Source organism: Caretta caretta, chromosome 14, assembly GCF_965140235.1.
Source record: "Caretta caretta isolate rCarCar2 chromosome 14, rCarCar1.hap1, whole genome shotgun sequence".
Taxonomy (NCBI): Eukaryota; Metazoa; Chordata; order Testudines; family Cheloniidae; genus Caretta; species Caretta caretta.
The window spans coordinates 45,492,513-45,504,705 of record NC_134219.1 but is presented as its reverse complement, the minus strand read 5'-3'; the positions used below and the strand labels follow the sequence as shown (position 1 = coordinate 45,504,705).

The 12,193-nt window shown below is 55.9% G+C and overlaps 1 protein-coding gene across 5 annotated transcripts in view; it reads right to left on the bottom strand.

Moving 5' to 3' along the window:
• Positions 1–7,073: 7,073 nt before the first annotated feature.
• TRIM39 (tripartite motif containing 39) overlaps positions 7,074–12,193 on the bottom strand; it is a 30,120-nt gene continuing 25,000 nt past the window's right edge. For all 5 annotated transcript variants that reach the window (XM_048818612.2, XM_048818614.2, XM_048818615.2 and 2 more), the window contains one exon: positions 7,074–11,902. In XM_048818612.2, the coding sequence (XP_048674569.1) occupies positions 11,355–11,902 (548 nt within the window). In that variant the 3' untranslated portion in view covers positions 7,074–11,354. The remainder of the gene's footprint in view (positions 11,903–12,193) is intronic.

Here is a 12,193-nt window from a genome sequence, read left to right as displayed (position 1 = left end):
TGGGTCTTGCAGATCCGCATTCTGGAAGATTTGCTGTACTCAGACCCAAGTTATTGAGCTTTGACTGGTGAAATACAATGGCATGTTCTGTACAGAAGATCAGACTAGGTGATCTAATGGTCCTTTTGGCCTCCAACTCTGCGATCCTCTGCTTCACTAGCACTAGGACATGCTCGGCTGCTGTCTCAGCTGGGTCGTACCCCCGGTAATAGCTGCGTCAAACCTTTGTGGCATCTGGACAGGGTCCTGATTTGGTAGGATGGGTTTGGGCAGCTGCCCCAGTGTTTCGCCCAGCAGGGAGACATGCTACAGAGGGCGTGGAGAAGGGGAAGCTTTACTGGAAGGGCTTTCGGGGGCCAGCCAGCCACAGGCTGTGAGGCAGACAAAGCAGATACAGAGCAACTCAAACACTGGCACTGCCAGAGCAAATAGAGAACCGCAGTCCCATCCCAGCTAGCAGAGAGATTTGTCCAGGGGATTGCACAGGGAACCCACAAACAAAGGGGGTTTGGACAGAGGCAGGGAACCCATGAAAAACCCAGAAATAAGGAGGATTTATGGAGTGAGACAATAACCTGCACTTATATAGCATGTACACAGTGGGGGCCAGTATCCTGCCGTTTTACAGGGGGAGGAAACTGAGGCATGGCCACTCAGGGTGGAGAGGGGATTAGAACCCAGGAGTCTCTGCTCCCCCTGGCTGTCACCCACTAGACCCCATTTCTTTCCCAGAGCCAGGGATAGACCCCAGGAATCCTAGCTCCCAGCCCTCCTGCATTAGACCTCACTCCCCTCCCAGAGCCAGGGATAGAACCCAGGAGTCCTGGCTCCCAACCCCCAGGGCTCTCACTCCCATTTAGACTCTGCTCTCTTCCTAGAGCCAAGATTAGAGCCCAGGAGTCCTGATTCTCAGACCTAGACCAGTGATCCCTAAACTTTTTCAGTTGCGTGCCCCCTGGGAGCCAGGGCTGGGAGCAGGGCCAGAGCAGTGGCTGGGGCCAGGAGCCATGGCTGGAACCAGGTCTGCAGTCAGGGCTGGAGCCAGCAGTTCAGCTGGGGCCACGGTCTAGGCCAGGAGCCAGGGCTGGGGCAAGGAGCTGGGGCGGGGGGGAGCACAGCTGGGACTGGAGCTGTGGCCAGGGCTGGATCTGCAGATGGGGGCAGGGCCGGAGCGGGGCTAGGTGGCGCTCCCTCCCTGCCTCCCCTGGGGGCTGGTTTGGGCCCACTGTACCGCCTGCACATTCCTCCATGCCCTGCATGGGGGCATGCCCCACAGTTTGGGGACCACTGCACTAGACCACACTCCCCTCCTAGCGGCAAGCATAGAACCCAGGAGTCCTGACTCCCAGCCCCACCCCCTCTCTATCTGGCTATATTGTCCCCAGCTCTACAGTTAGCTAGAACTGTACAACCCCGTAAGAGGTTTATTAATCACAGCGAATCAGGGAACACGGGCAGGTTTCACACCCGGAGCGTCCATGGAAGAAGAGTGGATGGGGGGAAGATCAGGAGGAGGAGGAAGAGGAAGGGAAGAAGGGAGAAGAAAAGAAGGGAGGAAGGACAGATGAAGGAAGAGAAGAGGAGAGAGGGATGAATGAAGAGAAGGAGGACAGGTGGGAAGAAGGGAGAGAGCAAGATGGAAGGGAAGGAGGTGGAGGGAGGAGGGAGGATGGGGAGAGAGGGATGGGTGAACAGTGAAGAGGATGGCTGGAGAACTGCAGAAGTGGAAGGAGGGATGGGGACTGGGACGGAGGACAGGCAGGGATGGAGGAGGGTGGCAGGCGGCAGGCCGGACTCAGCGCCCTCCCTTGCTAGGGGCAGCAGGACCCAAGTCGTTGCAGAAGGAGGCGTGGGAGCAGCAGGTGATGTCGATCTGGTACTCGGGGTCCAACAACTCCTTCACCAGCCCGCAGCGGCTGGGATTCATGATGCAGCCCTGGATGGGGAACTGCACCTCACTTCCTGCAGGGGGAGACAGAGAGGCAGAGCTCAGAACCACGCCACTCGAACACACCACCCCAAAGCCCAGAGCACGGTTGGGGATCAGAAACCAGGCCACCCCGACCCAAGGCCGCTTAGTTGCTCCGTCACTGGCTGAAAGCTCCCCTGGCTCATAGGATGTTGATACAGCCAGGACTCCTGGGTTCTTTCCCCAGGTCTAGGAGGGAAGTGGGGGTCAAATGGTTAGAGCAGGTGGGGAATGGGTATCAGGATTCCTGGGGTCTATCCCCAGCTTTGGGAAGGGAGTGGGGTCTGGTGGGTTAGTGCTTGGCGGGGGTTGGGAGGGAGCGGCGATCCCACATTGCAGTTCTGAGCCTGACCACAAGGAGTCAGGCCAGAGCCAAGCAGCAACTTGCCCAGAAAGGAGTAAGGGTCAGTACTGGTGGGGGCATTTGGGACAGAGAAAACCCAGTGTAGCCCTCCCCTCCACTCACTAGAGCTGATGTTGACAGTCATGCATGGATGCCCAGCCTTAGGGGTGCACTCAGTGGCTCCAGGGAGGCAACCGATGTAGGTTTGTCCAGGGCGCATTGTCTGCAACGCAGATTGCTGGCTGCAGGGGGCGAGCAAGGGGAGATGCAGTGAGAGATGGGCACAAACACCCCCCAATCAGCCCACCCTAACCACTAGACCCCACTCCCCTCCCCAAGCCAGGGATAGAACCCAGGAGTCCTGACTCTCAGCATCCCCTGCTTTAACCCACGAGACCTCACTTCCCTCCCCAAGACATGGATAGAACCCAGAAGTCCTGGCTTCCAGCCCCCCCCCCCCCACTCCAATCATTGTACATTGCGGAGTGACACCACTTTTCCCCTCCTGAAGTTCTGTCAGTTTGGCTGGGTTACCCCAGACGTCTCCATGGCTGAGCAGAGATCTGGTGGGTTGCTGACCCGAGACGTGCCAGGGAAGTGGCCTGTGCGTGACTGAGAGGACCCGGGGCTGTGATTCATCCTCTTTCAGTGGCACTGTGGGGGTTGCTCACCCCAAGTTGACAAGCCCCTGGTAAAAGCTGCCTGCATTGAGCACGAAACCCCTGGCATGGCAGGCAGAGACCAGCAATCCCCATCCACACCTCTGAGTCCTCCAAGGAGAACTCTCCGCCTCCAGGGATACTAACTGACACGGCCATTTCCAGGGCAGCTGGACACGTGCATCTGAGTTGGCTCCTTAGTGGGACATGGACACCACACCAAGGGGCTGATTTCAGCATCTGCAACACTCATTTATCCAGAGGAAGGGGGCTGGGAGGCAGGACTCCTGGGTTCTATCGTTGGCTCTGGGAGGGGAGTAGGGTCTAGTGGTTAGAGTGGGGGAGGCTGGGTGTCAGGGCTATTGAAATCTATTCTAGGCACTCGGGAAGACAGGCGTCCGCTGCCTCAAGGAGCCGCTCAGGCCTGTCACCCTAGAGTGGAGTTCCCCCGAGCTCCCTGATGGCACTTACCCCCCCAGTGCGAGGCAGAACAGGACAGAGGCTGCGAGGAGCAGAGCCTGGGCCATGCTGGGCTCCTCTGGGTCGGGCAGGCTGCGTTGGGGGAGCACAGAGATCTGAGCTGGGACCGACGCAGACTCCTGACTCGGGGGCTGGTTTTATTCTTCTGTGCCAGTGACCAGCCGTGCAGGGAGCATTGCCCGAGGTGGCTAGAGGGACAGAGCAGACCTGTTTCGAAGTAACCACCCACACCGAGAACAGGCCCTGCAGGGAGGCGACAAGTCTCCAGAAATAGATTCTGCAGGGCAGGGGTGGGGGGAGGGGACTGGGTGCCAGGACTCCTGGGTTCTATCCACAGCTCCTAGAGGGGGTGAGGTCTAGTGGGTTAGAGCTTTGGATGGGCCAGGGTCTGGGTCTGTATTTTACATTTCATCTTCAGCACAGTGGGCCCCTACACCACACTGGGGTATTGGGGTCAACACTGACTGTGTGGGGAGAATGGCCCCTACTGAGCCCCCACCCAGCTCCCTGAAGCACAGCCCCCCTAGTGTCATACTGGGGTCAGCACTGACTGTGAGGGGGGAGGGCGCTCCCTTCTGAGCCCCCACCCAGCTCCCTGCAGCACAGCGCCACCTGGTGCCACACTGGGGTCAGCACTGGTTGACCTGCCTCCCCCATATTCGCAAACGGCCTCCTGCACAGATCAAGCCGAACCCATTAATTGTGAGATCAAAGTGTTTGCCCTTATTAGCGCAGGTTCAGCAGGATCCATCCCACCTCCGCACAGGGTAGTTACAGTTCACATTGTGAGGTTACGTGTCGGAAACACATTTCACAGTCGATGCAATGGGGATAAGATTTACACAAATCAGTCATAAGCCTGGGACTAGAACCCAGAAGTCCTGACTCCAGCTGACTGGAATTTCTCATCTCAACCTTTTTCCATCAGCAAGCAAAAGAGACACTTTCCCCAGAACTCTCCTGTTTTGTTAACACTTCAGTCAGGAAGGTAGCTCAGGCCCCGGAAGGGGTTTCTGGTCGGCGAGCGAGCGAGACACCTGCACACCTGACTGAGAGCAAAGATTTTAAACTTGGTCATCCACGTCGCAGCCATGTGCCTACTGAACTTCCCCAAGAACCGAGGCCCATCCCAAACCTCCCCCCGTTCCTCTCCATGGGCAAGGTCGAGTTCTTCAGCCGGGCCTTCTCGAACACACACACAGCAGCAGGTAGATCTGAGGTTGCTACTGAAACAAGACGCTCCACAGCACCCCTCCTCCTCTGGGGAGAGGACAAGAGGACAAACCCCACACGAGGGATGCGTAGACACCTGGCTTAATGCGCTATTGGGAGATGCTCAGATACTACAGCGATGAGGATGGTATCAAAACTTATGCAGACTCAAACCACTTGGTTCTCTTGGCGTTGGGTTGGCTCTTCGTGTCTGGTTCCGAGCATGTATTCCACAGCAAATCTGAATCATCTTCCCACCCATGAAAGCTTCATGGAAATGGACCTTTCACTTCAATTTCAACCGGCTTAATTTTGATGTGGAAGGAAAACAAGTGTCAAAAGCTCCACGTTTTGGGAAACGGATTTTTTAAATGATTCAGCCAGTGGACAGCAGCAGCAAAAAGGGCTGGGTTCAGCTGTCTAGGGGAAATCAGTCTGAGGACTTAAGTAACCCCAGTTCATACCCTCACCCAAAAAGCGGGTAAACTATATGTACCATCCTGGGTGCCCTCGCTAGGCACTGATCCTTCCCCCCCTTGCAAGGGTTTAAAACAAAAAGAATTTTATGAATGGGGGAGAGACAACAGAATGAATTTGAGAAAAACCAGCAGGTAATAAGTTACCATTCACTAAAGACACCTGGGGAAAAGTCTTAACAGTTATTCCAACTTCTGGGCTGCTCCTGGGGCTGTGATTCAGTGTTGGTTGCTGCGTACACAGTCCCTCCCCTAAATCTGACTGGGAGGCTGGCAGCTGCTATTCTCCCTGCTGCTTCAGCCCAAGCCATTTCAGCTCCATGCTGTCTGTTGCCTCCAAGCTTCCTCTACTCAACTCTTTGCGGAGCTCTGTGGGATGCAGAACGCCCTCGGAAGCATCTACACTGCAATTAAAACCCCTGTCAGCTGACTCAGGTTCATGGAGCTCAGTCTAAGGGGTGGTTTAATTGCCATGTAGATGTTCCAGCTCAGGGATCCCATGAGAGGGTAGGGTAAAGTCCCAGGGTTCAGGCTCCAGCATGAGCTCAAACATCTACATGGCAATTAAACAGCTCCTTAGCCCGATTCAGCCCAACAAGCCTGAGTCAGCTAACACAGGCCAGCCACAGGCTTTTAATTGCAGTGTGGACATACCCTTAACAGCCTATTCTATCAGAAATGGACTCACCCCAGAGAACAGACCCTTCTGTAATTTTGTCCAGGCTCTTAACTAACTGTGCCTGATAACGCTAGCAGTCAGGGTGACCCCTTCACCCTCTACACAACCAGTGTCCCTCTCTTCTCCCTCAATCTCCTACCAGGGACAATGGCATCTTATTGCCCCCACACTCACAACGTAACTGATTTTAACCCAAATGACCCAAACTGTTGCATAGTTGAAATGCAAATGAGGCTTGCTCCATACCAGCCATTTCCCTTTGCTCACCAACAGGTGGCAGCAGAGAGTGCCCTCTGTTACAGAGGCCTGGCCCATCTGGGGTTCTCAAGTAGTTCTGGGCTACCCTTCCATTCACAAACAAATGTCAAGAGCAAGCTGTCTTCTCTCTAGAACTTCAAGCTGTTCACCAAACAGCATTAATCCTGATTCCCACTACCCCCTAGCTTTAACCGCTAGACCAATGTTCCCTCTCATTTTTTCCATCCATGTGCGTAATGAATTTTTGTTATGTGCACAATATTGAGGTAATGTGTGGATGTGCGCCACCAGTAGAAACCAAAAACCAAGATACAATATATATTTTTAAAAAGTTACCATAGGGATAATTAATCCAGCCAGGACAGGTTAGGTATTTTGTACTCACTACTCAAAGAACAAAATTTAAGCGTAAGAGAGAAATAAAAATTATAAAATGCACAGACCAGTCAAAAAACTAAAATAACACACTTTGAAAGAAGTATCAAGAAGTAACAACACCACAAGTATGTGTTGGGAGGTCAGTGTAAAAGACAGAGTGTGTGTGTGTGTGTGTGTGACAGAGACGTGTGTTGCCCCTTTAAGTACGCTGCCCTTTTAAGTAGATCACCAAGTTCAGACACAGCAGCGGCTGCCAGCAAGCTCCCTCAGTCCCCTCCTCCCGCTCTGTGGAGATGGGGTATGGGGCAGGGGAACACCCTAACATCAGCACCCCTCTCCCCTTCCCCGCTCTACACAGCAAGCAGGAGCCTCCTGGGAGCAGCACATGACAGTGGGGGGTAGAGACACCTGAACTGTGCAGCACTTGATAGCCTGCTGGGTGGCTACCCAGCTGTGCAGCTTACAGGGAACATAGCACTAGACCCCACTGCCCTCCCAGAGCCTGGGATAGAACCCAGGAGTCCTGACTCCCAGCCTCCCCTCGAACCTACTTAAAACCCCACTCCCCTCCTTGCTGGTGCTCAGTGCACAGTGAGGAAGAGCCGTACACACCAGGGAGTCTAAGAAAACCGGTGGTTTATTGATAACAAGTCGCAGGCCATTATACGATACAAGCCACAGAGACAGGTTCTTGCCCGGCCAGCTGGGACAGACCACAGCGCACACAATTGCCTTCACATTCCAGGGGAGCGGAGGTGCCTTCTTTGTACCCACCCCCCAATGGGGACAGGAGCAGGGACTGTGCCCCCCGACCACAGAACACCCCCTGCTGACGAGTCACAGCCCCACCCCTGCAGGGGCCCCCTCTGGGGGGCAGGGGGGAGCTGGGGCCCATTCAACCTTTGGCCTCCCTGCTGAGGTGACTAGCACTGGGGTGTGTCAGGACAGGTGGGGATCAAGGCACCTTCTCTGCTGACACCCACCAGCTCATTACACCCATGGGTGCACCAAGTGAAATGCATTTCTGCCCTGCGCGGAGATGGGGCCAGATTGAAACAGGTGCCCCTAGAGGGGAAGGTCCGGGGTACCAATCCCCCACACACTGAGCCAGCTACCCATCCAAACTAATGGGGAAAGGCTCTGCATCCCATCCTGCTCTGCCTTAAGCCAGCCAGTCCCTGTCCTGGGCCACTAGTTACACACACAGCTAGTTAATGCATTACAAGCGGTGCCCCTCTCTCCCCTCCTTCACACACAGCTACTCGAATATGGAGCCTTTTGAGGTGTCACACTGCCCTTCTCTGCCTGGGGCAGAAAAGCATCTCCCCCATGAGGCTCTGACCCCTCCTGGGCATGAATGAATCCTTGATACTTCCCCATCCGCTGCGAGTCAGAATCTGAGCCCTCCGTCCCAGCTCCTGCAAAATCTCCACTCCTAAAGAGCTGCCCCGCCCCACCCCAGAGGTGGCTGCATCTCAGTGCTGGGTGAGCACATCCTTTGCTGATTTTCTGGTCAGCTGTTACCCAGAGGTGGCTGCATTTCACCAAGTCTCACCTGAGCCAAACTGTTTAGATTGGAAGCTCTTTGAGGCAAGGAGTATCTCTGACTACACGCGGGCACACAGCGCACAGCCCAATGTGGTCCTATCTCAGCTGGGAACTAGCTACTACTGAAATACAAATAATCATCAGCTCCTGCGTAACCCCGGCAAGGAGTATTCTCCCGCACAGTGATCAGGCATGGCCGTATGTTCTCAAAACACGAACCCAGTCTTGCTAAAGACTCCCAGTGAGAGATGCCCTCCCTTGGGAAGCAGCCACATGGGTTAGTCGCCCGTTCTGTGGAAAATCTGCACCTTGCCTCCACTCGCAATCTGTCTCGCTTCAACTCCCGGCTGTCGGCTCCCACGTGGCTGCCGATGGCTGGACTGAAAAGCCCTTGGGTGGCAGAAACCTTCACCTGGGTGGGCATTTATGTTGAGGGGGCTCGGAAGGGCTGAACCCAAACTCAAAGGGGGACAGATCTGGAGCAGCCTGCGATAATTTAAGTAGCTCAACATGCGGTAACCAGGATGTAATGTTTACTGTCTGCACATAAGCCCCTTCCACTGGGAGTTTCGCCTGCAGGCCGGTTGCTGTTCCAAAATCCGTTTCTCTCTTGTTGTGCTCCATTCCTACTGTTAACGACAATCAATCCTTTGGTTTCGGGTCAAGGTACCCAACATGGGAGCCAACTTCCATAGGTCCTGCTAGAGAAGCACAGCTGATACTTGGGGTGCCGGAGCCTGGGAAGTGGGCTCAGAGTGGGAAAATGTGGGAATCCCACCCCAGGAAAAGGAAGAGCTCGAGGGCCAGTGGGGGTGCACTCAGCTCAGAAAAGGAGCGAGAGGTGCAGTTAGCTCTGGAACGGCGATGGAGATTTCTGACCTGTAAACATGGGCAACGCCAACACACCCAGTTACCCTTGCATTGAGTCCAAAGACTTTAGACTAAAGCATTTAAATCCTTAGGGGACTTAATGTTAAGTGTCGCAAGGCAAGACCAACGTGCCACCACTCTGCAACGGCAGGGAACACGAGGTCTGCGTTCTCCTCATCCAAACAACCCCTGGTGGGAAGTCCTATTTAATTCCCCTCGCGGCCACTTCTTGAGCCAATCAGGGCTGAACAATTGGCTCTTCTAACCCCACAGCTGACATCTGAACACGGTACATGAGTCAGGGAGGAAACCAGCTCGCTTGAGAATGAAAACCTTGCATGTTCCGCAGATACAACTCAGGGAGAAGAGACGGAGCCAGTTTTGACACAGTCGATTTCCAACCGTAACTGCGCTGTCACAGGTTTTTGGGCACCCCAGCCTACTTCCTTGCTTTAACGGAGTTCTTCATTGCCCAGAAGTTATTTCCTCACTTTTTCTTTTCTTCAAAAGACATGAACTCAATTATTTCATGTTCAAGAGAGATCAGGGTGCAGAGCAGCATGGATATGGATGCACCTGATGGGTTATTAAAGAGCGAGTGGCAGAGGGCAAAGAAAGCATGGAGGTGCATTTTCAAAGCTGCTGCAGTGGGGTGGAATGGAAGGGGTTGGGAACCGTGCAAGGTTTTCCTGATACTGCCAGAGTGGAGGCTACCAGGTAAACTTCGTCCTCTCATGGAGGGAGCAGAGGGGAGTTCAGTCTCTAGCCTATTCACTCATAGGCGTCTCCTGTTTAACACAGGTTAGAACAGATGATCGAGAGGGTCCAGTGACTTCCACCCCTGCCACAAACAAATCCCAAAACAGGCCTTCCCCAGAGAGTTCACCCCAGAGCAAGGGGGAAGACTCAGCCCAAAGGGACAGGAGTTGGTCAGTCCTAAACATTTCCTCTGGCCTAGACAAGCATGACAGGTGATTTCCCAAGAAGATACACCACCATCAGGAGACCAAGGGGTTGTGCCCCCTCAAACAACCTGGAACACTGACTGACAAGGCTCAATATGCTCCCTTTTCTGGGTACCAATTTAGCATCTAGACCGCTACCCCTGCCTCTCTGCCGGCACCAGATCAGGCTGACGGTCCAGCTAGTGTAGTACCAGTTTGCCCTCCTAGAGCTGGGAACAGAACCCAGGAGTCTGGGCACCCAGCCGCCCCCGCTCTACTAGACACATCACTCCCCTCCCAGAGCTGGGAACGAAACCAGGAGTCCTGACTCCCTGGACCTAATCGACTGGACCCCACCCTGCCTGCTCTGCTCCAGAAGGGGAATAAACTTGGGTCGTACAAGGCCAAGGATTCTCTCCTGCAGCACGCTCAAGTCCGCTGCCTTTCCCAAGGACTCACCTTGAACAGTCCAAATGTGATGCGTTTTCATGGGAGCCAGGTGGAAACAACACAGTTCCCCCCCCTCCTCCCCCCCACCAAAAAAACCAGGAGACAAGTGCAAGAGGAGCCCAGGATCAAAGTGACTCAGGGACTGAGAACTCGGCCGGACAAGCAAGGATCCACCCCCTTGAGTCCATTCCGGAGGGAGAGATCGGGCCACGTCACGGAGGGAACAGAGTGATTTGGAGGGCGGGGCCACCTCGTAAATCTGTTGGATCCCTGTTTATCCAGCACCCCTCAGAATGAGCTGCCGACATCCCCATAGTCCTTCGCAGCCTGTCTCCCCCAATTCTAATCAGAACCCCCACCCCTCCTGTTGCAGTCCATGGTGACTTATTAGCATCTACACACCCAAGAGAGATACCCATGGCTTTAACCTGGGGGGTGGTGGTGGTGGGGGATTTACTAGTCCCTGGGTCCAGATCCCCCTCAACGGCAGGGTCCCCCCACTGCTGGAGGGGGTGGTAGCTCCCACCCATAGAGGGAACCCAGGGTCTTGTCCTTCGGGACTGCACTGGAGTCTGATGTCCGTGCTGGCCCCCATTAGGGGGAGAGATGAGGGCGGTGGGGGTTGTCCGCCGCAGCCTGGAAAGGCAGAGGCGTCAGAGAGCTGTGAGATCCCCCCGCCCCAGTCCATGCTGGGGGCAGAAGCGGGATCTAGCAGCCTCCATCACTCCCTGTCCAGGAAGGCTGGCTGGCTGGAAGGCGGGGGGAAAATGGAACGGAGGAGTTCCTTCATGGCTGGTTCCAGCGTGCATGGCAGGGGGCTGCAAAGCCCAACCCACTAGGGTTGGACTAAATCAGGGCATGGCCAGCGAGGTGGCCCCCGCAGTCTGCGGGGAGGGGTGGGGCCTTCAGTAATCCACTTCTGGCCCCGCCCCGGCTCTCCCGGTCCACAAGCAGGGTCTCCAGGAAGGCAGTAAGAGCCATGGTGCTCATCACAGTCAGGGCATGCGGGTGCACAGCAGAAACCAGATCCATGCCTCCTGCCTAGCCCCAGTCTGCAAGGAGGCTGGAGCGAGCAGCCTCCAGCCCCGTCACTCCCAGTCCGTGGGGGTGCGGATGACGAGGGGGGCGGCGTTCTTGCGTCCGGCACGGATGCCCGGGTAGAAGAGGGGCCAGATCTTCTCGGTGAAGGTGTCCATGAAGGTGTAGATGTGGGAGCGGTCGGTCACGTTGTAGAAGGACACCCGCCCGGCCTCATAGTCCAGGAAGACGCCCACCCGCTTGGGCTTCACAAGGAGGTGCAGCGGGGTGAAGGGGGTGGTGGTGGCCGCGTACTTGTCGCCGTTCCACAGCCGCACTCGCCAGTAGCCCGTCTCGGGCAGGGCCATCAGTTCGCCTTTGCGGCTCACCGAGTCCTTGCAGACACCCAGGGCCCAGTGCGTCTTGTCGCCCACCTCCACCTCCCAGTAGTGGCGGCCCGAGGTGAAGCCCTCGGTCGCCAGGACGCAGGGGTAGATGGTGAAGCGACGTGGGGTGTCAGGCAGGTCCCGCAGACGCGTGTCCACGAACTTCACGCTCTTGCGGTCCTCGGAGAGCACCAGGTTGGGATGGGCCGTCTCAGGGTCCAGGGTCACGTCTCCTGGAGGGGGAGGGGGAGAGGGGCCGGGCAGTCAGTCCTTTGCCCCACCCCATGTTGCCCTTGGGGTCGCCCCACACCCAACCATCAACCCCACTGCCACTCCTTTCTCAAATCACCCCCTCCAAACCAAACCCCCACTCACCCCTCACCCAACCCCACTGCCGCCCCCTTCCCGAATCCCCCCGTGCCAGGCCCACACCCTCTCCCAACTGACCCCCCGACTAACCTCACCTCCCCCCACCCCTTCCCAACTGACCTCCCCACTCATCCCACCTGACGTCCCCGCCAACC